The sequence below is a fragment of the Syngnathoides biaculeatus genome, chromosome 8 (assembly GCF_019802595.1).
Source record: "Syngnathoides biaculeatus isolate LvHL_M chromosome 8, ASM1980259v1, whole genome shotgun sequence".
In the NCBI taxonomy this organism is placed as follows: domain Eukaryota; kingdom Metazoa; phylum Chordata; class Actinopteri; order Syngnathiformes; family Syngnathidae; genus Syngnathoides; species Syngnathoides biaculeatus.
In genome coordinates, this window is record NC_084647.1 from 26,337,254 (window position 1) to 26,364,133 (window position 26,880).

Genomic DNA, 26,880 nt, shown 5'->3' on the forward strand with positions numbered 1-26,880 from the left:
TCAATTTGATTCAAATGCATAAAGTTAGAAGACATCAATGGACCCTTTTGTAATTTGGATTGTTTTTAATTTGTAAATGTAGGTCAAGGAGCTTTACCAGTGTGTTCTTGAGAAACTACATCTGCTTCACCCTTGTCTGGTTGAAGACGATACCCAGGGAGATATTCACGACAAGATGAAGAGAGAGGTGGAGAAGGAGGTGGTCCGCAGGAGGTCTTTGGCTGCACAGCTGAGGACGCTGCTCCACAGTCAGCTTCAGGTTTCATGCATAATACACAAGGTCTAATGAAGAGCAGATTTAATGTGTTGATTGGCCTGAAAAGACACCATCGGCTAGATATGAACTATATTTGTATCATCTTCATAATGTGTGTTCTCTTCGGATGGACCACAGTTGTCCCACTGGCCTCTATTCTGGTTCTTTGCGTCCGTACATCTGTCTGGTTTCCTCAGCATGCCGAGTGTCGTCCCTCATGCATGTGCCGGTTACCGGTCAACCACAGTTTTAAAAAGTCAGCGTTTCAAAAAAGTCAGTGTTTCAAAACCACTCAAAGGTTTCATCAATGGCATTTTTTTGGCATTCAGAGTTATCAGTGCAGGAGAAGCCCTACTAGGATCTCCTGTGCCTCTTGTCTTGCTCTTTAGCTGCTGTTGAATCTTGCTGCTGAACCGTGACAAATTATCAATCACAGCATGTCCCGAAATAATTAATTGGTCCCTTGTCCCTGGGAGACATAAGTTCCTGCACACCTCCACCTTTACAGCATAAGATTTTTATTTATTTATTTTTTTTATAAAGAAGTCTTAAAGTGATTGAGCAATGCAATGATTGATGCAGTGCAGTGATCGATTGTGGGACAACATTAGATTTTCCTGCAGGTTCTGAGGCGAGAGCAGCAGGCGCAGCAGAAGGTCCACAGCGTGTTCACAGCTCAAGTGCGAGAATGCACCAGAATACTGGGCAAGGTCCATCAGATATCTCATGCACCGGACCATCAAAAGTATTGTCAAGTATTCGGCGAGTAAACTCGTAAACTCCCATTCTTAACATTCTTCTGTCCTTAGTTTGATCCAGCGGTTGAGGTCCTTGGTTGGTGAGATGGGGGGAGTGGTGTCAGCAGAATGCCAGCGCCAGGGGTCCTGGGGGCTCTTAGGCGAAGGCACAGGGGCTAAATTGCTCTGTCCCGACAGTGGCACAGTGATGCACAAAGGCAACATCTTTGGTGAGCTTCCCATCGACCCCACTTGAAAAATTGTGAAGAAACACCATCATCTTTTGGCCATTATTTGCACTGCAACAACCAGCAGTCCACTGAATGCGCTTGAGCTCAATTGGTAGTTGTACCTTTTGTCGCATATTCAAAGTTGTAGCGTACTGTAGCTCTGACCTACATGGATGTGATCTCTATATATGCTAAAAATAGATGGATGATATTTCACAACGGTTTCTCCAGGTTCTGATGGGTCCCTTCAGGATGGTTGCCCAGCTCATTATGACGCAGCCTCAGGCCTCATTAGACCAAACGCTCACAGTCAGATGCTTCTGGGCGATGGTCACATTGTAGCGATTCCTTCTGATTTTTTCTTGCATCCGCAAACCGGCCGGGTTCTTCCCATCCTTGGGAACGTTGCCTACGACCCCAAAAGCTCCACTTTGGTGTTCACGACTGACTCGTGTGCAGGTATTTAACACGCAAGTGATTGGACTAAAGGACTAAAGTCTGTAATTATCGAAAGGAAGTCCAATGGTTTGAGATACAATTGTTTTAAGTTACAAGCATGGTCATGGAATGGATTAAACTGGTATCCCATGGCAGAACTCTACATTTATAAATTTAATTCAGATCATTTAATTGGCCAGGAAACTGCTTTTTTTTCCTTTGTGTTTCAAATTGATTTCAATGTTTGCTTTTTTAAATGTACATGTATTACAAAATTGTCTTCATATTCCAGGCCAACAACTGACTAGAAGAGACCATTTTTTTTGGGATGTTTTAAATTCTGCAGACCACAGAAAATATATAAATAGTATCAGTAGCAATAGCTAGATCAAGCTGTGATCATCTCCAAAACCCACACATTAAAGATAGGAATCAGTGCTCTAATGGGGTATCCTCTCTTTCCCCCCTCATATCATTACAAGGGGACAACAGGAAATGGGAAAGTCCTCTTATTCCTTTCATTCCATACCCAACCTCATCCCACTCAGACCAAGCTCTGCCCAGCATCCGGCTGCGAGGCCTCCGACCGGGCCAAAAACTGCAGCTAAGTGCCCCAATGGCAGATGCAGACACTGGGGTTCCGGTGCCTGTTCTAGCTGTTACAATCCACCCACAAACTGGTCAGGTCTACCCACTGGGAAGGACGTATTTGTGCCCCATCACACGTTTGTTGCAACCCGTCCAGATCGGCTATCCAATGCTGGATCCCAAGTCAGGAAACATTGTGCTAACCGTTGGCATCAGTCTAGATCCAATGACAGGTTAGTGAGACAACTATTCTGACATCCTGTGTGTGTGGTAAAAAGCAGTGCTGCCTTGATTTACGAGTATCCCAACTTATAAGATTTTTGAGTCACAAGCTGTTGCTTGATTGCGCTCTCGTCAAATACATTTTTTTTTGCAGTTATGCTTGTGCTGCAGTCCAGTGGCTGAATGCTGATAAGGACAGTGTTAGGGTTAGGGTTAGGGTTTAAGGTTAGGGTTAAAATCTAATATATCAGAACACATTGTTGAATTTATTCACCAAGTGCTTTTAGTGGTAGTGGCGTAGCTAGTACATCGGAATGCATTACGTATCGGCTACTTATGTGTGATGGCTTCTGTGGAACCGACAACATTGAATGAGTTAAGTCATCAAGTCGATGAAGTTGAGTTGAGTCGATGTATAGCGAAGTTTCACCAAGAGTTTGGTTTTTATGTGTCAGTTGACCATGGATGGTACAACAGTATTTTGCTCCCTAGCCTGGAGATAGGTCCAGCTAGGGGTTATTTACTCCAGTCACGAGCTTGGGGGAGCTTGCATTGATTCAGAAGTAGCGAGTCAACGAGTGAATTTATTACTGATGTGTTTGTAAAGGTAGTAACTGGAAACTGGCATACAGTGAAAAGAATTGGGTCAATTATCAACAATATGGACCAATGATAAGCATTTTTAATAAGCACGTTTAGCGTAACACACCCAAAGGTTTTGTGTCTCTCGGCGTGTCTCTAATTACACTTGATCAAAGGACTTTATTTCAATACATTCTCCTTCCTTGTTATTATTATTATTATTTAATACACTGTAAATTGAAAACACTGCACACTGGGGGGGGGGACAGATTAATTCGTTTAACTATATTTTAGCGTGGAAAAGTCTCTTGATATTTGAGTGATTACAATTACAAATTTGGTCATAGAATGAATTTAACTGACTTCACTTTATTCCATCAAAAATGTTTGCGTAGGTGTGGTGCTACCAGTAGGGGGAGTCCTGCTGGGCGAGTCCTTTATCGAGCCCCTAAGTGGGAAGATGGCGAGAGTGGGAGGTGCGAGCATTCAAGATGGGCAGTTGGTGCCTCATGCTGGAGGATACCAGACTCTTTTAGACAACAAGGTGTCTTTCATTCAATTTAGTAACGACAAATATGAAAAATGACTCAATGTCAAAAAGAGAAAGTGTAACACAAAACCTTTCCCACAGGTTCTGGGAGTCATGTTCAAAATAGTGGAGCTCCTGAGGGCCATGAGTGAGGAGAGTGGGTTGGAAACACTTTTGCAGGGAGGTGAGCAAGGACGTTACTGGCAAGATCGTATCGGTGCAGCAGCCCTCGAGCTCCATCGGCACTGGAGCACGAGTCAGCATTGCCAGCTGCAGCTCCAGACCAGGCTGGAAATCATGCTGGACACCATGGTGGGTCTGCATCAGAATGGAGGCTCCCTAGGTGAGAGTGTGACTGGACCTGTTTTGTCTTTGGCGCATAAGCAAAGTCATCCAAAATTTGTTCAATAATATAGCGCTGCCTTGATATACAAGTGACCTGACATGAGTTTTTCGAGATAGGAGCTGTCATTCAGCCAATTGTTGACTTTGATTTGCGAGCAAAAATTTGAGGTGCAAGTGTTAAACATATGGTGCCAGTGGAATTCACTCCCCTTCCAAACAGTAGTTTGGCAGAGAGCAGAGGTCATTGCTCTGCAAGTTTCATTTAAGTCTCAAGTCGAGACATGCAAGTCCCGAGTCAAGTCACAAGTCCTCGCCTTTGACTTTCAAGTCCTTTCGAGCTAATGCCAATTCAACTTTTTTTTAAATTTTAGTTTGTGAAAGAATGATGACCTCTTGGTCAATTTCTCTGCAAAATGATAATAATAATCTGTATTAGATTGTCCCTTTCAGGGTTTCCATAGCATGTCATCTCAGATGAACGAATGCACATATATGTTTGGCACAATTTTTATGCTGGATGCAACCCTTCTCAGGGAGTGGAGGCCCCAGTGGGATATGAACCCACAACCCCTGGTTTAACAAACCAGTGCTCTAACCACTGAGCTTTGGGGCCTCATTAGTATTAATAGGAATATTTATTAATAATAATAATAACAACAATATCCATCATCCATATTTATAGATGAAAAAAATAATTAACTATGCATACAGTATGTCGGCCGAATAATCTTTCAACTCTTCTGTATAATGTAGACACTTATCATATTGTCTTCGAGTAAATCAGTAAATTGTACATTGAGCTGGACACAGAATGATACAAAATATTATAAGCAGCAAGTTTTTTCAGTCATGAGTCAATGCTGTTCATATCCAAGTTGAGTTACAAATCTTTTAACATGCTGTCAAATTGAGGCAAAAGTTTTCAAATAATGACCTGAGTCTCTTTCAAGTCCAAGTCATGTGACTCGAGTCCACAACTGTAGCAGATTTTAAACAATTCAAAAACGAGCCTTCAAGCTGTTTTTTCCAGAATCAGAATCAAAATCAGCTTTATTTGCCTCTCACAGTAATCCATCCATCCATCCATCCATCCATCCATCCATTTTCTGTGCCCTGTATCCTCACAAGAGTTGCGGGAGCGTTGGACCCTATCCCAGCTGTCAACAGGCAGGAGTCAGGGTACACACTTGACTGGTTGGCAGCAAATCGCAGCGCACACGGGGACAAACAGTCGCACTCACAATCACACCTAGGTGCAATTTAGAGTGTCCAATTAATATTGCATGTTTTTGGGATGAGGGAGGAAACTGGACTGCCCGGAGAAAACCCACACAGGCATGGAGAGAACATACAACATACAAATTCCACACAGGCGGGGCTGGCATTGAACCCAGGTCCTCAGAACTGTGAGGTCCACGCTTTACAGCTGCTCCACCGTGCCGCCCTCCCCCAGTCAATTTACTGTCAAACTACACTTCGAAATTGCACAAGTACACCGTATTTACACGCAGTGTATTTAAAACAAACACATAGATTTTTAAAAGAGTAAATGGGAACGGGGGGGGTGATGGTTGTGTCTTACTATCATCGTGCATCGTTCACCAAGCATTGAAGTGTTTGCTCACACAGCCCCCAGACAACGGGCACATATCATATGGGTGAGGTAAAAAATGGGAGGCTATTTTTAGTGGCGTGTCCCAGTCAACCACTAAAACATAAGTGGCTTATGGCATTCATCTGTTGCTCAAATCTTACAGTGACCGCAGCAATATTCAACATGATAAATATAGTCAAATGTTGTTATAAAGCAGTACACATGTGCTTTTATATCTCGTACTGTGTTTTCATGGCTTGTGGCGACTAATCAAAATCATCCATGGGTCTGAATCTGAGTGTAAATGGTTGTTAGTCTATACTTTATGTGCCCCAACCCCTTCATACACAACGTCTTTCATTGCTTTGGCCACACAAACTCACGTGTCCATTCTGTGGTCTATTTTTACATGCACAGTTCATACGTTATTCTTAGCTCTTGTACCCAGAGCAATCATTTGTTTTTTACCCCAGGAGAGTTGGCTCTGTCGGGCTTGGACAGACCAGTACCCGCCTTGTTGGGTATGGAATATCCTGACCCAATGGGATCGGGTCTCATCGTACCTGTGTTGGGGTGCCGGGTTGACCTTGTCTCAGGGAGAACAGTGGGACTGGCGGGGACTATGGAGGATCCAGATGGGAATGGTAAAAAAAAAAAAAAAAAAAAAAGATGGATCAAAAAATTTGATTCACTTCATTGTGTGAATGATTTGGGCGTGGTCATGTGACTGGCTCAGTGAACTAGAATTAAACATCATCTGTTGTTACGTTGGATGTGCGAGATCTGAGGCAGAATAGATAGAATAGATAGCAATAGGTCATGCTAGCCATAATAGATATTTGGAAATAAAATCATGAGCGAAATGGAGCTGAGTGTGACATTGGGAAAGAGGAATTTATTTTTCCTATAAAAATAGTCAAGTCAAAGTAAAACCATGTTGTACAAAAACCACTCTGATGAGCAACATTCATCTGAAAAGTTACGTAAGGACTGTGACATTAAATGTTGTGCTAACTGCCCAGTGCCCACCTCTGACTGAACCACTGCCTTATATCAGTTTTATTTAATTTTTCACTGAAATACATTTTATTTAATCTTCAAGAATTTACCAGTATTTTTTTAAAGAATTTAATTAAATTAAAGAATGTGCAAACTGTTTTAATTGACTCATTTTTTTTATTGTCTTTTATTAAAACACAGCACTCATTTTCAAATTGTGTCTAATGTTATAATGGATTACAATATCATTAAATCAAATTTTTAAGAATGCAAATTTTGCTTTCCTTTTGATAAATAACGATTCCTTCTCTACTGGATTTTTACATGATCAATTATTAGTACATGGTGTAAAAACTTTGAGAACTACTATAATGTTGAATGAAGCATGCATTGAAACTACACTGCAGGTTTGGTGGCAATCCGTTATGGCTCTCAGGCTGTTGACCCTGTAACAGCTGCCGTGGCACCAGTGGTTGGCGCCAGGCTGGATGCGCTCACCAACACAGTCGTACCCGTCACAGCCTCTTACTGGCTGGCTGAGGCCGATCAAACGGACAGCACGCAGGTGGGGTGGGTGGGGGGTTTCAGGAAAGGGAGTGCTTCACACACATCCAATCAAGGCTTTGTGTTTTTGATTATCATCCTTGGTGTTGATGCCAGGTGGAGGCTCTAAAGAAAGAGATGAGCGCGCGGAACACTTATTGGCAGCAGCAGAGGCGACGGGAAGAGGACGTCCTCTCTGGTGCCGACTCAACTGTGTTTCGGTGTTTTCTCAGGTTGACGGAAGCTGGCTGCCATCAGGAGGTGGGCAGGGACCGGATTTAATGTGCAAAAGATTCATTCACAAGGGAATTTTTGTTATCATTTTTCTAAAAATGTCCTTTCCCCATTTTACTCCAATATGTAGCTATTGGTTAGTCTGCATGGTTCTGAAATTGTTTATTTTGTGGAAAGTTTATAAATCTTTTTGGACAAAGACTAGTCCATTCCAGATTTTGCCCAGATCTGGATGATTCTGCAGATTCTGGCAGTGGTGCGCATACCTTTCTGTTTCTGCCAAATTTCAAGTCAATTGGTCATCTTACAAGTGGATTTATGCTCATACTATTGGCAAAGCCCTTTGTAAAGTTACTATGACTGGCATGATGATTCATATTTTCTGTCACTTCTAGCAAAACGTTTTGAGCAATTTTGTCAATTTTCTGAAGTATACAATGTGTACACACATAGTCTTTTGAAAGTAAGATAAAGATGAAGAAAATTCGGAAAGATTAAAATTGGGGTTTAATCAAAAAGGTTAGACCTCAGATCTCTTTTGTACTGTAATTTTTTTGGTTTAAATTGTGTGTTTACCGTGCTGTAGGTCCAGTGGTCAGGCAAGCGGCTGAGGGAGGCCGCTGTGGAATTGCACCATATAGCGCAGGCGGAGGCCCAGAGGAGAGCGGCCCAGCGCGCCACTTTGGTTCTGATGCTTCCTCTGCATGTCGTGAACATCCTCAGCCTGGGTACGCTGCTATGTCATCACCAGACATCATCAATCGGGATTTTATGGAGGGAAATTGGAGGATGTGGTCTACCAAATCCAGCAATTCCATCATGTTTTATATGGAATTTCAGAGTAATTAGTTGATTATCCACCCCCCCAAAAAAAAAAAAATACCGCATAAATGTATTGGCAACATGATGAACAAGTGGTTAGCACATCCGCTTAACAATTGAGAGGTTCTGTTTGTGAAATTGAATCTAGAGACAAACATGAAAAAAAATCATGTCATCTCTGCTGTTCTGCAGTGTGGTGCAGATGAATACAGTAGATAAAACCATAATTCGATACGGCTGTCTTATGATTGGACTTTCTGTCTGACTGCCTGGTCTTTCCTCTGTTCTGACAGGTTCTGTTTGGAAAGGATGCGTTTTTACCACTATTGTATTGACAAGGAAACAGCAAAGTGAAGACAATTGAATGATTTTGTCTTTTTACTAGGCATAGGGGCACAAGGAATTGCCTAGAAATAAGTGACCCCACACATTTGTATGTTAATTACAGCTTTAATTGTGTAATTGTGCACAAATAAAATCGTCTTTAGGAGATGGATCTGAGATTTCTTAATTTAGAAATGGATTGACAAAAAAAAATCTACTCAGCAACAAGTCGCTGTACAAAGTTGTATTTATAGTGGATATAAAGTAGTTTCATAATCAGTAGAATTCCGATGATTATCTGTGGGTGCTCCGGTTTCTTCCCGCATCCCAAAAACACGCCTTTAGGTGTGAATGTCAGTGCAAATTACTGTTTGTTTATATGTCCCCTGCGAGTGACTGACAACCAGATCAGGGTGTACCCCGCCTCTCGCCCCAAATTAGATGTGACAGGGTCCAGCACACCCGCGATCCTACTGAGGTTAAGCTGTATGGAAAACAGATGGATGGATGGGCGGTTACTTCCAATATGTTTTGATTAATTGGTTTTAGCATGTCAATTCCATTAAATATGAAGAAAGTCAAATTGTCCCTTGCATCCTTTGATTGTTCTCTGTGTGACCCTTGGAAGAGGTAGTTTAGGAAACTCCTGGTATAAATTTTGCTTAAATCTATGAATAAAAAAACACACACAAACATTATAGGCACTTGGCATCCATTTTGTTTATTTCTGTGCGCGTAGTCGATGAAGAAGAATGGGATCAGCACTGCGTTTGGTACACTGAGTTGGTGTCGGCCCTCGACATGGTGGATGTGTGCATGCAGAAGCTCCAACAAGAGCAGGTCAAACGGACGACGCAAAATGGAAATGAGTGGAAAACACATGCCCAAGTTGTGGTTGAAGAATTTGTGTGAAATGTTTCTTGGAACTGAAGGAGTTTATTATGCAGTTCTTTGTGTTGCATTCGATTTGCCACCGCAGGACAGGGAGACAAGGCTGGGAGAAATGTGGGAGCAATGTTCTTCCAGATTATCAGATTTGGATGTTGCCCTCATTAAGTTGCATTTAGTCCGACACCTTTCCAACCTGCGGGGTGACACAGCTCAGGTCAGTGCACATCCGTTCACAATCTGAGAGCATTTAGATGTTTTTTGTGAAAAAAAAAAAAATAAATAATAATAATAATAATAATAATTCTAAATGCACTGTACATTTGAAGTTAATTCCTGAAAGCGTGAAACAACTGAGAACTACACAATGGCAAATTGTGGAGAGCGAGAATAGGATTTTATGCAGTAGCTGAAACCATGCCCAAAGATGCACTTGGGCTTCCGACATAAGTTACCCCCCTTCCTTCTCCCCGCTGTGTAAGAACAGGAGTGCCTTTGTCTCCATCACTATTTATGTGGCACAACTGCAAGTTACTTAGTAATGATTACTATTCCCATCTCTTGCAATACCGTGTGGGGTTGGCTAGCCCGCTACGCCTACAACACGAAAGTGCATCTTTCATGGATGCCACAGAAATGTTTGACATTATTATTTAAATTCCTTAGCAAGGTGCTGATGCCGCAGACGAACCTTCCGGCCATCCACCGGCCAACAGGAGCCGTGGAAACCAGTTAGCTTGTGAGCTAGCAATTCTCATTGTGTGAGGAAAGCCCCGCAATGACTAAGTGGGCTATATCGGGGGCACTGGAGGCTTTTAGTGAACATACAATATTTTCACTGCTAAAGCATGTAGGGATGTCTAGGCATAAAAATCTTTAACCTCTGTCAAAGAAACACAAAAATCTGGTTGTAGTGTCTCTGAAAATATTTTGAGAGGAGGGACCTAGAATTTCAACTTTAGACTTTGATGACGATAACATGATAACATGTAGCCGTGATAATACATTTTCCACTTTTGGAAAATTGAACATCATTTTTTTTTTTTTTTGGTACAGGCAGTTTTGTGTGGAAACTTCTGGTACAAGGAATATGGCCTGATCCGGTTCTGTCAGCCCAAACCGTCTGGGAACCTTGCAAGTTTGCTCCAGTGGAAGCTCTTACCGCTATTGGAAAGAATGAACCAACAATTTGCGGCTGATAAACAACAAGCCACTCTCAATGCTAGCGGCAGTCATCAGTGGACTTTTGGGATTGATTTGCAGCCAGATAGAGGTAATCATCTTCATACATATCATTGTATATTTGCCAAAAACGCTAAATAACATTTTTTCTTTCTCATTACTGTGAATCTGAAGCCCATTTATGTTTTTTTTGTTGTTGTTGTAGTTGTAAAACATGGATTGTGGCCTGTGCAGAAATTAAAATAAGTACTGTGTATTATCTTCAATAACAACACTTCATCAACACAGCTCGTGAATATTACACACCTATTCTTGAAACGTCTTTTTGTCTACGATTTAAAACACAACAGGTCCTGACTGTCATACCAAGACCCCCTCATTATCCTCGGTCAATCTCAGTCTAATAGGTCGACAGGAAGAAATAAATAAATAGATGTGGTTAGAGTTTCATACAACATCTGTTAAGGTGACGCTGTTGCGATGAGGCAAAGCGTATGCGTAGTCAGCGGTTCATTGATTGCTGTTAGAACCTGGGCGAATGTTTCCAACTCTGGGTTAAGCAAGCTCCCGGGGAACTTTAACCTTTTAAACGGAGAGTCGGTTTAGGACTTTAGGACCACAGTACCTGAAGTTGGATGGTAGATTGGGTTAAGCCAGACCTGACACTGTTTACTGTATAAACACCTTGTCATATTATTTCCTACAATACACAGAAAAAAGATTGTGGAAAACTAGTCTGTAAGTGTATAACAAAGTCAAAGAAAACAATCGGACCAACTGTTCAAGTTTTTTTAAAAACTGGATTGGGAACGGTGGATCAGCTGGAAAGCATTGGCCTCACAGTTCGACTGTCTGTGTGGAGTTTGGATGTTCTCTCCGTACCTGCATGGGTTACTCCGGTTTCCTCCCAAGTCCCAAAAACATGAAACATTAATTGGACACTCTAAATTGCCCCGAGGTGTGATTGTGAGTGCGGCTGGTTGTCTCCGTGTGCCCTGCGATTGGCTGGCAACCAGTTGAGGGTGTTTCTTGCTTCCTGCCCGTTGATAGCAGGGATAGGCTCCAGCACTCCCGCTACCCTTGTGAGGATAAGCAGCTAAGAAAATGGATGGATGGATTGGGAAGAAAAAATACTTGCAATCCCTCAACATTATTGAAAGTGAAGATAACTGGCAATTTTACAACAGATTTTTAGCAAGAAACATGGCATAGATGCACATGATCTGCTTTTCTGGAGTCACATAAAGTGAGTTTGAGATTCTAGAGATGAGAAAATAGATGTTACCAGAAACCGTGACATGGACCAATCAGAGGCGAGCTGTTTTCCATATTTAAATTGGGGAAGATGCACAATCCAATCAGAGCCAAGTTTATTTACAGTACATGATGCGTAGTATATGACAATTGTCAAATGTCAGACATAAAACACCAACTACAATATCTTAAAAGACACGTTGGGGATTTTCAATCCAAATTATCTAGCAAACCTAATAAAAGGACAGCAAAGATTATAAAATAAATACAAGAAATTGAAGTAAGGGTACCTTTAGCTGTTAGAATTTGAGTAAAATTTTTTCACCCCACACAATTATGACTTGTCATCTTAATCCTACTGAATCATTCTTGTGAATTCTCAGACAATTTTCTTAATTTGCAAATTTTATCAGTAGGAAATCAGGACTTTTGTCTCATAATCGTAAAACCAAACTTTAACAACAGTTCTCATCTTAACGCTGGTTTGATTATGCTGTTTTGTTTGATTATGTGAAATTAATACTTGGGAAAACAGGATGAAAGAATGAATGAATGAATTAAAAATGATAAATTTTCCTTCCTTATATTATCACTCTATTGTTTTTTTATGTCACAATCTTTTAACCCTTTTCCACCTAATATGCCCACTTAATTAAAATTACAACTTGCCGTGATTTACGATCTTATCTCCAATCCTCAATAATGCAAGCAAAAGTTTTAATCTTGTGACTTTTTGAAAAATTCTTTCTAAAATAACCACCTTCTTCTTCTTTTCCTTTCGGCTTGTCCCATTAGGGGTTGCCACAGCATCTCATCTTTTTCCATGTAAATAACCACCTGATTCATCTCAAATTCATTCTCATACTATGCAGTATGTAAATGGGGAATCAGTCTCCCCCGCCCCACCTCCAGCATGGGCCTTATAATCATAATGGCTCTTTGTTTAGTTTTGGAAAAACTAAAACAAAGACAGCATTCATGTGGTATCTCTTCTTGGTCACCATGTCCTAGTCTGAATTGACCCCTCCGTACAGGGCACTTAACCACGCCTCCTGAAGTGACGTCACGCCACGTGCGCTCACGTCAGACAAACAATTAGCAAAAATATCGGCGCAGCAATAAAAGAATAGAGAGAATCTGTCCGATTTACCGGCTGATTTCTCACTTGTATTCTTAGCTAACAGTGAAATATCATTGAAAAGCAGACAGCAGGGCTTCAAGTATTTGAGCGAGCGGTATTTCAATGGTATTTACATGCATATCGACGGAGAAATCATTGATATTAGCGCGAGATCTTTCCAGAGTCAGAGGAAGACCGAGAAGCCACATAATATAATATATTATAACCCAAAGACGAATTCGTCATTGACAGTTTCCTATTTTCGTGTTACATATCACACTTGTGTGCAGAATCTGTATATGTATCTGTATAGCCGTTTGTGAACCACCGTATGAAGGAAAACAAGGCGAGGCTTGATTTACGAGTTGTTTCTCTCGTTTTCTTTGTGTAACGTCACGCGCTCCCCTCAATAATTATTCTTGAATTAGTGCCGAACCTACGTAAGTCCCGACCGAGTACGACAATCACTACTTTAGTGTCCTCAAACATCTTTCCTTCAGTCTTGGTGTCTCGGTGCACGTCGGAGGCTTTTAGGATTGCTAGTCCGGTTTAGCCTAGCTCACCGCCGAACAGAGACATGTTTGTGCAATCAGATCATCGCAAAATATCACTCAACACAGATCAAGTGTAACAATCATTCACACGTAGCTATATTATGCAAGCGAAGAACTGCTAATTCATTTATATGAGACATGTATTGAAAATCAAATATAGGACTTACCTTCGTGCAAACATATCTGTTCCGGTTGATAGATTCAGTTGATCATGCGGTCTTCCACAAAGTTTTATCCATCAAAGACATTTTTCGTACTCGGTCTTCTGTTCCGGTTGATTTTAGATGGATTCAGTTGATGATGAGGTCTTCCATTTTTCGTACTGGGTCTTTGGTTTTGGAAAGGGTACGAATTGAACTCCACCAACTAGCCTTTCAGGATACCTGTGGTCACTATTATAAAGTCCGTGACTACACCTCTTATCCATATCTATTGTTAAAGAACCCAAATACGCGATAAAACGCCAACAGATGCTATACTGGACCATCCAGCGTTGTCTGAGATCTGAGTCTGAGATTATGCAGATCTCTGGCCTCTGATTGGTCAATGACGCGGATTGCGCAATTTCTACAGAGGGGTCAATTCACCAAAGCCACTTGAAGTTTCGCACCTTTTGTTTTGACCATCGCGATTTTCATGACTACATACAGAATGCAATCCAGTTTATTACTGTAGTAGTGGCCAAGTCTTGCTGGCTGTTTGAAAGAGGTGGGCTCATGGGGCAGTACAATTCAATGCCAAATATAGCATAGAATGTCCCAGCTGTTTCCCAGCCGGTCCTGTCAAAGAGCTTGCTCGGGTTTCCACCTCAGTCACACCAGACAAAATGCTCAAAACAGGAAAAATTGTTCTCATTTCTTGATAGCAGGGGCTCAACCAGGTGAAATTGCTGTACTGACAATTCCGGGCAAAATCAAACATGTGATCATTAGAATTCTGGATTTCAATTTCAATACGCTGTTGACTTTATTCCCAGAGGAGGAATGGACAAAGCTGCTGGAACTTTCTCCTCTTTTCCAGCTCTTGAAAAGGGTGGAACAAAAGCCGAAAGGTGGGACGCGAAATAACACATACATCTCATACATGCATCATATAAAACACATATACTGTACAAAACTTGAATAGTAATATCTATGATACCCTTTATATTTGACAAAATCACAAAATGTGGTTTTAAAGAATCCTTTCAAACGTTTTCATTCATTCATCTCCCGTTCTACTGATCCCTGCGGGCCCACAGGAGCCTATTCCAGCTATCTTTGGGCGAGAGGCGGGGTACACCCTGAACTGTTTGGTAGCCAATCGCAGGGCGCATATGAATGAATGACCCTTCGGATACCCACAATGTAGGGTCTTTGTTTACCTGCACTGCATGTTTTTGGGGTGTGGAAGGAAACCGGAGTGCCCGGAGAAAAGCTATTCAGGCACGGGAAGAACATCAAAACTCTAAACAGGCGGGGCCAGGACTTGAACAGAGGTCCTCAGAACTGTGAGGCAGATGTGTTAACCATTCACCCTTTCAATTTTGTAATTATTGCCAAAGGCTGGATGTGTTGCTTATTGCTTCGCTAGTTAACGGGATTATTTATGAAAAAAAACAAACATTTTGTCACGTATGGCCAAAGATTTTGAATATTAATGTTCATTATCAACTTGTCACAAGTTAATTCATGTATGAATTTGATAAAATACTCTTGTTTCCTGAGCTCGATAAAGTCCTTAAAATCCTTCTTGAGGGTTATCTTACAAGTGCATCATCTCAACACTACCACTGTAATTCATAGGAACTTTGATCAACTTTTAATATAATTATTAATCATTTCAACTATTTCAAGACTCACATATTCGGAATGAAAAGTATCACTCCTGTCACTCTCCACTTCATCTCTATTGGAAAACCCTTGGATGACACTGACAGCAGCGCGACTGCAATTGGCAACAGCGTATGGTTCTTTCTGTTGACAGTTACAGACGTTCAGCGTCACCTTGAAAAAAGGTTGAACTAGAAGTGCAACAATTCATCCATTAATTGACAATTATTTTGATCATCAATTAGTCGTTTAGCTATGTTGACTCAAAACTTTTGAAATCCTCAGGATTTCAGACTTTAAGCAGTAGATATTCTCAAATTTCTGTTGTCCTCCACGGAACCCGAATGATTAGTTGTTAAAAGAAATTAAGACTTTTGAAAATATCTGTTTATAGTTTCGAAAGGAATGCTAAACATTTTTGCCAATTTTTGGACGTTACGGAGCTAACCAGTAACAGAATCGTGATCATTTTAGGTTTTTTTTCTTTTTCTGCTCTGTCAATTTCAAATAATAACCTGTCTTTCAGTAGTGGGATGAACATTTAAAAATGTCTATTCAAAATCAAATTATTTGAGAAAACATATTGACAAATTAATGGATTAAAATAATTGCTAGTTGAAACCTTTGGTAGTTTTGATAACCCTTGCCTTGCCTCTTCTCCTCTTCTCTGCTCGTCAAGGATAAATATTTTTGCTTTAGTTTCCTCGTATTGTGACAACAACTTTGTAACTTGCTATTGGCATCCTATTTTTTTTCAGACTAAAATGGTAAGTGTTTTAAATCTAAGAAAGTGCTTTCTTTCTTATGGGGCGGTTCATTAGTTATCAGAGCTAGAATAATACTACACTAGGGATTGCCCTGAAACTTTGTGGCATTGTCGCGGCTGAGCCAAGTGTGAACCTTTCACATTTTGGGACAAATTCTACCAAAAAAAAAAAAAAAAAAGAAAAGAAAAGAAAGAAAAAAGAATGGACGATTTGTTTTAATGATAATGAAAAGATATAAATAATGTGTGCCTATTTCATAACCCGTTTGAGACTCGGCTGAATCCCCTCACATCATTTCTCCCAATACACATGAATGAATACACATTCCATGCACTTTTCAGTAGTCTCTGTGTTTTCCCCAGACAAGAGCCCTACCAGATTTGTGGGCGTCATGGAAAGTCAGTGGAAATGTGAGGGAGAGTTGATCCCAGTAAACCTATCAACCCTCAACCCCAGAGAATTTCGAATGTACCAGCATGGACTTTTTCTCATCCATACCTTGCATGCTCTGCAATTGGTTTGTATCAGTTCACTCATAATTCAAATAATCTTCCAAAAATTGTCTATATTTTTGTGTAGAGTCTACACATGCTTCAGACACAAACACGTTTGTATCGTGCTTTCCTCGACAGGTTCCAAGTGTTTCGCTCCAACTAGCTGTGAGTCTTCCCAATAACAACTACCACAACAATGCCTTCAGGAATTCGTTCTTCTATCAGGTAAAGCTAGTGCTTATTTCCATCAAAATACATGTTGAATATGTTACCATTTATTTTATATTTTTTTTTTAATTCTGGAAGAGGTATTTTTGGAGTTTTTGTTTGTAGCATTTTATGACTGAATAAAAACAAAAGCATAACACAGTCGTTAAAATTTTACTTAAGGAGCAAAATATCAGCTAAAATTTTCACCTCTATAAGCACAAAGTCAGTCTCATACTTTTTGCAAAGCAGTACACAGTGATTTACCAAACATATTCATATACAATAAACACTGAACTTTATAATAATGTCACGTTCTTGCAATCCCAAAGCACTGACTGACACCGTTAAGACAGGATTTTACTTCCTAAATTTCTTTTCTTAGCAGGGAAGGCGGTTTATTTTATTCCAGATATTTTATGTCACAGGGGTCGGGTGTGCACACAAGTGTAGTACCTTGAAAACAGGGACATGTTTGGATGTGATTTTCCATAATGATTCATTGAAGTATATGGAGAAAAATAAAATATATTTTTATCAGTCTGCACCATTCATCTTGTCTAATGTTTGGTAAATTTGCATGTTATCCATAAGTGTGATCGTGAGTGCGAGTGGTTGTTTATATCTGGCCTCTGATTGGCTAGCAAAGAGTTCAGGGTATACCCCGCCTCTTTCCCTAAGCCACCTAAGATAGCAACCCGTAACCCGAGCGAGGATAAGTGGTATGGAAAATGTATGGATGGATGCCAAACCACTATCTTTCCTCTGGACGTGTCAAAATCATCACAGTCTGCTCTCTCTACAGTAACTGTCTCCAAAACATCTGCTCTTGGCTGTACCCCTGATGAGCTCATCTCTAATCCTATCCAACCTCCTCACTCCTCGAGAGAGCCTCAGCATCATCAGTTGTGCCACTTCCAGCTCTGCTTCCTGATGTCTCTTCAATGCCACCATCTCTAATCTATACATCATCGCTGGCCTCACCACTGTTTTATAAACTTTGTCCTTCATCCTTGCAGAGACTCTTCTGTCACATAACACACCAGAGACCTTCCGCCAGCTGTTCCAACCTGCTTGGACCTGTTTCTTTGCTTCCTTACCACTACCATTGCTCTGGATTGTTGACCCCAAGTACTTGAAGTCGTCCATCCTCGCAATCTCTTCTCCCTGTAGCCTAACCCCCTCTCATTCATGCACATATACTGCATTTTGTGTTATTTGCCTAATTTTCAGTTCTCTCCTTTTCCACTGCTTGCCTTCACCTTTGTAAATGTCTTACTTATGCCTACTTGTAACTGTAACTGTCTAATCTCCTTTGTCAGTTTATCGATCAGGGAGGGGCTCAGGGCATGACAGTACCCACGTTGTGTCCATGTTGACAGGAAGCAGATGAGACACTCTTTGTCCGGCGGCAGAGGCTACAGTCTGCGGGAGACTTTTTGCTGCTTCTGCTTCACTGTTTGTCCCATGTCGCAATCAAAAACATGAGCAACGATTCTGCCCCTGCTTTTGGGAGCCTCTTCTATAAGGTACAAAGAAACAAGCATCTTGCAAATGAGTTCTGTTTTTCCAGTTTTGGTCACGTCTGACTTTTTTGGCGAATGGTTTATGTGGCGTTACACTATGTTGCCCATTTTTAATGCAGTGCTTCCCAAAGGATCAAAGTTTCCAAAGCACTTATTGTTGGTTTTAGGCCTTGCCGCTTACATGCATAGATTTCGACTGATTCTTTTAATCTTTTGATGATGTTACGGACTATAGGAGATGAAATCCCTAAATGCCTCACAATTTTCCTTTGAGAAATGTTCATAAACTGTTTAGAACCTCGCACCATCCTTGCTTGTCTACAATTGAGTCTTTTGGGGATGTCATAACACTTACCTGCTTCTAATTAACCTGTTACTAAATGATAGATGGGCTTTCAACTGTGTAGCACTTTTCTACCTTCAAGGTTCTCAAAGTGGTTTAACACAGTCTCCTCATTCATTGACTGATGCAGTACCGTGTCTTGCACAAGACCTTTGTGCAACAATGATTTAATGTTATTCACTGCCATACAAGGATATGGGAACTAATCAATTGGCAGCCAGTGTGAGTAACTAACTTGATTGTTTTCAACTTCACACATTACTTGTTCTTACCAAACATCATAAATAGACGCTCAAATCTCCAGTCCGCTCTTATGCATATAGTAGACTCGTTGTTGAGATGACAAGAGGCAGTCTGCAAAGCACCTCAACTGGCAAAGCTTTGGATGGGATTGCAGTATTGGCATTCATGTTTAAGGTTTTGTTTAAAATGCGAATACTTTCAGATACTCATTAAACATTATACAAGTAAAACAATCAATGAGCAAGTCATCCAAATAGACACATTGCTCCATCTTATGATCAGATTGGTGATTGGTTATCCTTTTTTTTTTTTTAAACTTACCTTAAACTATATAGGAAAAACAGATAAGACCTTTGATGCTGGCTAAAATGAGGCTGATGTTGGCTTATGTTTGATAGGTTAAATTCCCAAATTAGTTTGAACTTTGAGGCATACATTCTAAATTCTACAACTTTTGCTCTTGTTTTAACTTGTTTAGTAGCTCTATTGTAACAGTTTTGTGTTACCGTAGGTACTGCAGGCATCTCTTGGGGAGCTCTTCCAGGCTAAACTGGGCCTGGATTCCACAGCACACGAAGTTCATAAGTCATTTCGAGATGACGAATCTGCTTGGGGTCAGTCGAAGTCTTTCAGTCTACTTCACTGTGGGGAATCCTCCGGACTCTCTCAACACGTGAGTACAGCAGAAATATATGGAAGCCAGCGTTGCCACTTGCTCACTCCTAACCACTCCTTTCTTGTCATTTTTTTCCACCGAGATTGTCTGCATTATGTTAACCACATAAGAAATAACAAATCTCTTTGGGGAATAGGACATTGAGGATCTTGAGAGGAAAAACAGCGAAACGTCACTGCTCCCCCAACTTGAAGGAGTTTTAAGAAAAAGAAACACAGTGACAGAAGGGGACCGAAAGCATTCTTTCTAAGGCAAGGAACCATATTGATTAATTTAAACGGAACTTTATCTTTAAGGCTGTTGTGTGATTACTCGCAGCCAAGCAACAAAATGTCATGAAAACAAAACAACAAAACAAATGTGTTGTACTGATGTATCCTTATTAAAAATAGTGTTAGAATTAAAGTCCCTCTAATGTGATAATAAATACTGTATGTCTAGTAAACTTGACGGTTGGAACAGGTGTCTGGTGTGTTATGTGACAGAAGAGTCTCTGCTTGCATGAAGGGCAAAGTTTATAAAACAGTGGTGAGGCCAGCCATGATGTACAGATTAGCGATAGTGGCACTGAAGAGACAACAGAAAGCAGAACTGAAGGTGGCAGAAATGAAGATGTTGAGGTTCTCGCTCGGTGACCAGGTTGGGTAGAATGAGAAATGAGCTCCTTAGAGCGACAGCCAAAGTTGGATGTTTTGGAGACAAGGTTCGAGAGAACAGACTTCGATGGTTTGGACATGTTCAGAGGCGAGAGAGTGAGTATATTGGTAGAAGGATGCTGAGGATGGAGCTGCCAGGCAAACGAGTGAGAGGAAGACCAAAGAAAAGGTTGATGGATGTTGTGAGGGAAGACATGAAGACACTGGGCGTTAGAGAGGAAGATGCACGAAATAGGCGTAGATCAAGGGAGCCCAGACTTTCTTACCCCTAAGATGTACTTTTCAAGCAGCCAGCTTCTCGCGAGCTACTCATGACGGGGTGGGTGGGTGGGGGCGATAATGATGATGATGCTCCCAAACCGTTTTAAGGTTGATGTTATGTTGCCTCCTATATTTAAAATACAGAATTACCATTTTGTGCATTGTATTGTCTGTGCTTTCATCCTGGATCAGGCTATGCCAAGGTGAAATTTTAAAATTACACACCATCTCATCCTGCACTTTCTACTTTGGCTTCAGACCAGACCTTTCCCACTCGGAAAAGAGAAAATCTCCTCCAGTTTCTTCGAGTATTCACATTCTGACCGTCATTGCATCTTAAAGGGCTACTGTCATGAAATTGATGATTTTTAGTATGTTATTAAAGAAAAAACGGCAATATGGCCCAATGCGTTTTTTTCACCACAAAACATGATTTTAACATATACAGCTTTTTGTAACTCCCGCCATGAAAATCCTCTCGAGGGATTCGTTTTTGAGAAGAAGCAGGAAGTGACATAAAGGACAGCGGCGCCCCCAAGTGGGGTCGTTTGTTTCCATTAGTTTTACCTCCGGGAAGGTAGCTCGTTGTTCCTTCGTGTTAGTCAAAATGCCGGCTCATTGCATTGCTGGACATTGCTTGAACACTCGGGAGAATGGATTTACCCTTCATAAGTTTGCAAGAGGTTCGTTGTGAAAAATGGATTGCACGGGTGCAGAGGACGCGAGCTTCGTGGGTTCCAAATGACAGGTAGCTGTGTATACAGCTACTAAAAAAAATAATAGTTTGGGGCGGACCACATAATCCGTCTCTCACAACATAACAAAAGATCCGTGTACGAAATATGTCGATGTGCGCGTCAGATGGCGTCGGGCTGCTGGGAATCTGAAGAACCCAGCCAAGAATGCCTCACTCAGCCGCGTGCGCACAGTAATGCGCCCCGGCTCGACGGTGTTCATCGAGTACTGCGGTGGCTATTGACATCCCCCTAAAAGCAGCACGGCTCGGCTCCGTTATATGCCACCACGGCGCCGAAAATCAGCTATACCGGCTTTGCGGACAGGGGCGGCTCTGAACAACCCAGCCGAGAATGCCTCACTAAGCCGCGTGTACGCAGTCATGCGCACTGGCTCGTCTGTGTTGCTCATCGCGTGCTGCGGCGTCTGTGAACAACCCCCTAAAGCAGCACGGCTCGGCTTCATCATAAGCTACACCGGAAGTGGCTCAGATGGGGATCCGGTTTGGCCGTGATTGCATATCATCTGAAAATGGCTCGAAACATTAGTGTAATATTGCCCCGAGGGCTCGAAACAATAATGTAATATTGCCCCGGTAAGTTCACTTGTTGTGTAGTGTTCTCCTTTTCGAAAAGAGCTTCCGTGTCAGAAGGGGTGCGTTTGTCTCCCATAGTTAGGGTGCACCGCGTGTTTTCATTGACGAATGTCCGGGTGACGTCACGGACGGAGGATCCAGCCAATATGGTGACCACCTGGATATCGTAGAATGACACTTCTGCAACTTTGCGCATGGATGACGCCCTCTCCGCTCACATTTATTTTTTTGTATAGACATTGAAGTGAATAATGTTTTATGTATTTTTCATTACAATATCTATTTTAGAATGTTTATAGGGATACACTTGGGCTTTAAAACAACAGCATTTCTTTTTTAACTTTCTCCATTAATATCGAAAGTAAACATAAGCAGCAAGTCCACCTTGTCTTTGCTCTATGTTGCCCAGACTGTGTTGCTAACTAAAGCAGCGGTGGTGGACACTGTCATTGTAAAACGCATTGATGGGCTGCTTAAGTACTGTAACATTTGTAATTATGAATGTACATCTTTAAGGGGGCTGGGCGTGGGGGGGTTGTATGGTAAACTAGGAAAAACAGATTGTTAGAGAAAGTTCCTTGTGCTGCCTAGAAGAAACCAGTGGCTTCTTTTCATTTTTTACAGTACGTATGTGAATTGTGCAATTGAATGTTAAGAACCAGTCATCCCTCACTCATTGAATCACATTGCAAAATGCCGCAAACTGAGTAGCTGTATGTTGTATTTTCAATTTGCATTAGATTTTTTTTTTTTTGTGAGCAACGCAGAATATCTGCATAGAGACTGCATCAGCGGTGCACAATTGCGCACGTGCGCAGTTTAGAGGGAACATTGGCTGACGTTTTTTTTTTTTTTTTTGGCATGTTGTCCCGCGATCGACCAAGACTGGTCGACGCATCGAGCACCCCTGGCATAGATGGAAAAAGATGACATGCTGTGGCGACCCCTAACGGGACAAGGCAAAAGGAAAAGAAGAAGAAGATGTCTTGTAAACTTGACATACCACAGATTAGAGTGTTACTAACAAACCTATCAAACCTGAATGAATAATAAAAATCAACAAGTAAAAAAAAAAAAAGCATCAATTCCATGAAAAATCAAGCTATTCACGTTGCTCTCAAACATTGTGGGTGTGTCACAATATATAACTGCTTAAAGCCTCCCGTGGCTGTAATGCTGTATATATAGCCCATGCTGTAGTGGTAAACGGGTTGATAACAAGTAACTTAGAGTTGCGCCGAATAAAGCCCTCTTTATACTTGTGCATGCGGCAACCGCGCTGACGTCTCTCCCACGCGTAGTTCGCCTTTGTACATGAGCAAAGCCCACGTGTACAGTTTTGAAAAATGTTCTGCATTACTTCTCCAAGTTAGCTGTGGGTTAAGCTAGGACGCCACAGGGTGGGTTTCCTGAGTCAAGTGGCATTTTTACTTTCCATTCCGTAACAAGGAACAGAGCAACAACAATGGCGGCAGTGGAACAGTGTCGGCTTTAACAAATGAAATTAGGAGAGATGAGCGCTGCGGCTTTCTCCCTGCAGCGACTTTTTTTTGACATGTCTGTGACAAGCTTCTCACAAGCTATGCAGGGCAATACATATGTGATGCAATGCGGCCATTTTCAACCACGCAAATGCGACAGTACAATGAGGCTTTAACCACTGACGTGAGAGAAGCTGTGCAAGTTCTCATACCAGACCCCAAGTGCATCATAGAACACCGTTGTGGCCACTCCCAACACAACATCAATACTAAAATGCTTGAAATGCTTTTGCCCCACAATTCAGTACTGTATAATTGTCAGTCTTTCCCCCTTTTCAACAATTATCTTCAAGTGTGTAACACAAATGGAAACAAATCTCTGAATTGATTTCCCACGGTTTTTAATGCTAATTTGGACAACATTTCTCATGTAGAAAGGGTTTAGTACCTCTGGGGTTGAAAAAAAAAATGCATTTCATGACCATAAGACCATAACTTCCCAAGTAATTTCTGAACATTTTTGGAAAACAAGAAAAAAAATAACATTTAAAAAAAATCTCCATTTGCCTCGATTAAGATTTTTCATATTACCAGACCTCGAGGACTGACAATCTCCACAGAAAGCAATTTTTTTTAAATATTAAAATTACATGGGCAATTATGTCATTAGGTTCAAACCTTTTTTTAAAAGTTTTCTTTTCTGAAATATTAATCAGTATGAAAATCAAAATGAAGAATCTTTCACTTTTTTCTTGATCATTGAGCATCAATAGAAATGTGATCTGGTGTATGTCTTTGTTTTTTTTCCCCTGAAATGCTTTATTACAGTTTGAAATCTTTCAGTAAATGTTCAATACTCTTTTTGTATTCAGTGAAAAAGTCAAGGCAAGTTTCTCATTGAAGTCACTTTAATTTCTCTGAATTTTTCAAATGTATTTTATCCTGTTTTTTTATTGGAATACAAATGAAAAAGTAGGATAAAGTCGAACAGAAAAACAAGTACACAGCACATTTTAAGTGTATTTTAGAGACAAAAGTCAATTCAAGCAAGACTTTTTGCACTGACTCCATCATTGAGTGCCTTGCTTTAATGCTTCCCTTGATTGACTTCAATTATTTTGAGAGCGATGAAGATGGAGATGAAAATTAATCCGCACACCAGTGCCACGATATTGAGGATCTTGGCTGTCTTCGACGCCTCAGCAGCCGCAACCGAGTTCCCGGTCGTGTTGGCACTTTTTACCTTCAAGTGAACAAGAGCTCCAGTCAGGGAATGCAGTAACCAATAGGACCAAAGCCATTTAATTAACGGTAGTGGATTTGGAGAAGGAACAACTTGAATGACATCTCATTTTTTGGAGTTCAAGGTGCAGATTGAGACTTAAGGAAATGAAGGCTTACCTTAGAGGAGTAGACAATAGCTGCAACGCCAATTGGGAGACAGCAGCATAAAGTGTTGAAAATGGACCACGCCAAATAGGAGGGCGCTGCAGAATGTGCCTGTCCTCTCTCCATGCTGCCTCGTAGTCGGTACTCAAGTGGCTGTGAGGCGACAGCTGCCACCATTTATACAGAATGGGTGGAGCCCCCCAAAGAGGCTTTATTTGACTTTCGAGAGCATCACAGTCGGTTGACGCTGGTACATCCTTTTACTTTGTAGATAAGATAATGGTCCAAAATATGAATAAACCAAGGCTATTAATAATCAAGATCATTTTTGGGGGTGAAATCAATGTATTTTGACAGAAAAAATGGAAGAGCTTTTCAAATAAGTAAGATATTGAGATTCCTGTTATGTTTGTATCCCATGTGAATGTAATCCATCTAGCCATCCATTTTCTTAGCCGCTTATCCTCACAAGGGTCACAGGAGTGCTGGAGCCTATCCCAGCTCTCAACGGGCAGGATGCAGGTTTCACCCACTCACAATCACACTTAAGGGCAATTTAGAGTACCCAATTAATGGCTGTTTTGGGGAAGTCGGATTGCCCGGATAAAAACCCACGCAGGCACAGAGAGAACATGGAAACTCCACACAGGCGGGCCTGGGATTTGAACCCCGGTCCTCAGAACTGTGTGGCCGAGGCTCTCTGCTGCGCCACCGTGTCACCAAAGTGCAGTTGTTTAATATATTAATGTAAATTAATTTTTTTATTGTCAAGATGTTTTAAGAAAGAAAGGGAAATTTCGAGACACTCAGTAGGAGTGTCACGACCCATCGGTACGGAGGAGGACTCAAATGCAGGACTCCGGAGATGCAGAGGCAGTTTGGGAAAAGTGTTTATGCATTTCCAAGTCGGGGATCAGGCAGGCAGTTAAGTGGAGCAGCGGTAGTTAGAACGTCGGACGTAGAAAGCAGGTCCACGGGCAGGCAGGGGTTGGTACACGGGAGATCGATCAGAGAAGGCAGGAGTATCAAAGACGTCAAGCTTACGGGGTAGGTCGGAGGACAGGCGGAGGTCAGTACGGGAGTGCAGGAATGGGGCATGAGTTGCGCCGATCTGGCGAAGACCAGATGTCCCCTGATACCGGGGTGAATCATCGAGGATGAGGCGCAGGTGTGCGCCTCCTAATCAGCGCCGGTGTGCTGTGACCTGCCCAACCAGGGCTGGACCGGCAGGACAAGGAGAGTTACTTAAGGAAGTAATGCAATTACTCTTAAATTTGCCACCATTTGCAATATCTACATTGACTCCTTTACTAATGTCCATAGGACTGAATGTATTGTCATATTTGTGTTTCTCACATTTCTGTATAAATAAGTTATTAAATGGCACCATTTCCCACAAAAGTAGCCGTAAGATGCTAATAAAAATCAGTGCTGCTGCCAGAATGCATCCAATTGGTGGGCTTTCAGTTGTAATGCTCAGAAATTGCACATCATGGAATTTTTTTTACGCTTGCTTTGACATTTCATCTGGACTGGGTATTAAACAGCTTGAAGCCTCTCTTTTGTAGGTCTGTTCACTGTTTTTCAAAGTGCTGCCTTTTTTGAAGAGAACCGAGCTGACTTTACTGCCACCTTAAAGTGCACATATCTCAAATTTGCATCCGCAATTCACTGCAAAAATATTAGATGAATGACAAAAAACAAACAAGTGACTCATATTTCAAGCCTCCACTGTCACTGTCAGGGCCCACAATTTCAAGTATTTTAAAAATATTATTTCTACATAACTTGGACCAACTCATAAAACCCATGGAATCAGGAATTCAAAAATATTATAATACGGTGAAGAAATCACCATTCACTTCTCTTTTTGTAGGGTGGGGGGGGGATAAATTAGGGTCACATTAATTCAACCAGACTATAGTACTTTCAAAATTATATATCAATGTTCAAAACTTGGTTGGGAATCCTTTTGCTTCAATCACTGCCTCGATGCGTCGTGGCATTGAGGCCATCCGCCTGTAGGATTGCCCGGGAGTTATGGAAGCCCGGATTCCCTTGATGCTCGCTGGCAGTTCTTCTTTGGTTTTGGGTCTGGTGCCCCTCATTTTCCTCTTGATAATATTGCATTGATTCTCAAGGGGGTTTTGATTGTGAAAGTTGGCTGGCCAGTCAAGCACTGCGATGGCATGGGCATCTAACCAAGTTTTGGTCCTACTGGTGGTATGGGGAGGGGCCGGGTCCTGCTGGAAAAT

The 26,880-nt window shown here is 41.4% G+C and overlaps 1 protein-coding gene and 1 non-coding gene across 9 annotated transcripts in view; one reads left to right on the forward strand and one right to left on the reverse strand.

Annotated features, from left to right (window-relative positions):
• si:dkey-103g5.4 (uncharacterized) overlaps positions 1-22,938 on the forward strand; it is a 28,741-nt gene extending 5,803 nt beyond the window's left edge. The window contains exons 4-23 of one of the 8 annotated variants that reach the window (XM_061828136.1): positions 83-259; positions 880-1,001; positions 1,066-1,223; positions 1,455-1,682; positions 2,144-2,482; positions 3,449-3,597; positions 3,685-3,925; positions 5,995-6,165; positions 6,928-7,085; positions 7,181-7,324; positions 7,884-8,025; positions 9,183-9,283; positions 9,423-9,548; positions 10,388-10,604; positions 16,382-16,536; positions 16,652-16,738; positions 18,103-18,249; positions 19,344-19,505; positions 19,645-19,759; positions 22,640-22,936. In XM_061828136.1, the coding sequence (XP_061684120.1) occupies positions 83-259; positions 880-1,001; positions 1,066-1,223; positions 1,455-1,682; positions 2,144-2,482; positions 3,449-3,597; positions 3,685-3,925; positions 5,995-6,165; positions 6,928-7,085; positions 7,181-7,324; positions 7,884-8,025; positions 9,183-9,283; positions 9,423-9,548; positions 10,388-10,604; positions 16,382-16,536; positions 16,652-16,738; positions 18,103-18,249; positions 19,344-19,505; positions 19,645-19,758 (3,138 nt within the window). In that variant the 3' untranslated portion in view covers position 19,759; positions 22,640-22,936. Of the gene's footprint in view, positions 1-82; positions 260-879; positions 1,002-1,065; positions 1,224-1,454; positions 1,683-2,143; positions 2,483-3,448; positions 3,598-3,684; positions 3,926-5,994; positions 6,166-6,927; positions 7,086-7,180; positions 7,325-7,883; positions 8,026-9,182; positions 9,284-9,422; positions 9,549-10,387; positions 10,605-16,381; positions 16,537-16,651; positions 16,739-17,525; positions 18,250-19,343; positions 19,506-19,644; positions 20,473-22,639 lie in introns of those variants that run through there. The other 7 variants (XM_061828139.1, XM_061828138.1, XM_061828137.1 and 4 more) reach the window with 7 other exon arrangements.
• On the reverse strand, positions 4,468-4,540 carry trnan-guu (transfer RNA asparagine (anticodon GUU)). Its single transcript has one exon. It is a non-coding gene; the product is annotated as a tRNA-Asn (tRNA).
• Positions 22,939-26,880: the final 3,942 nt, after the last annotated feature.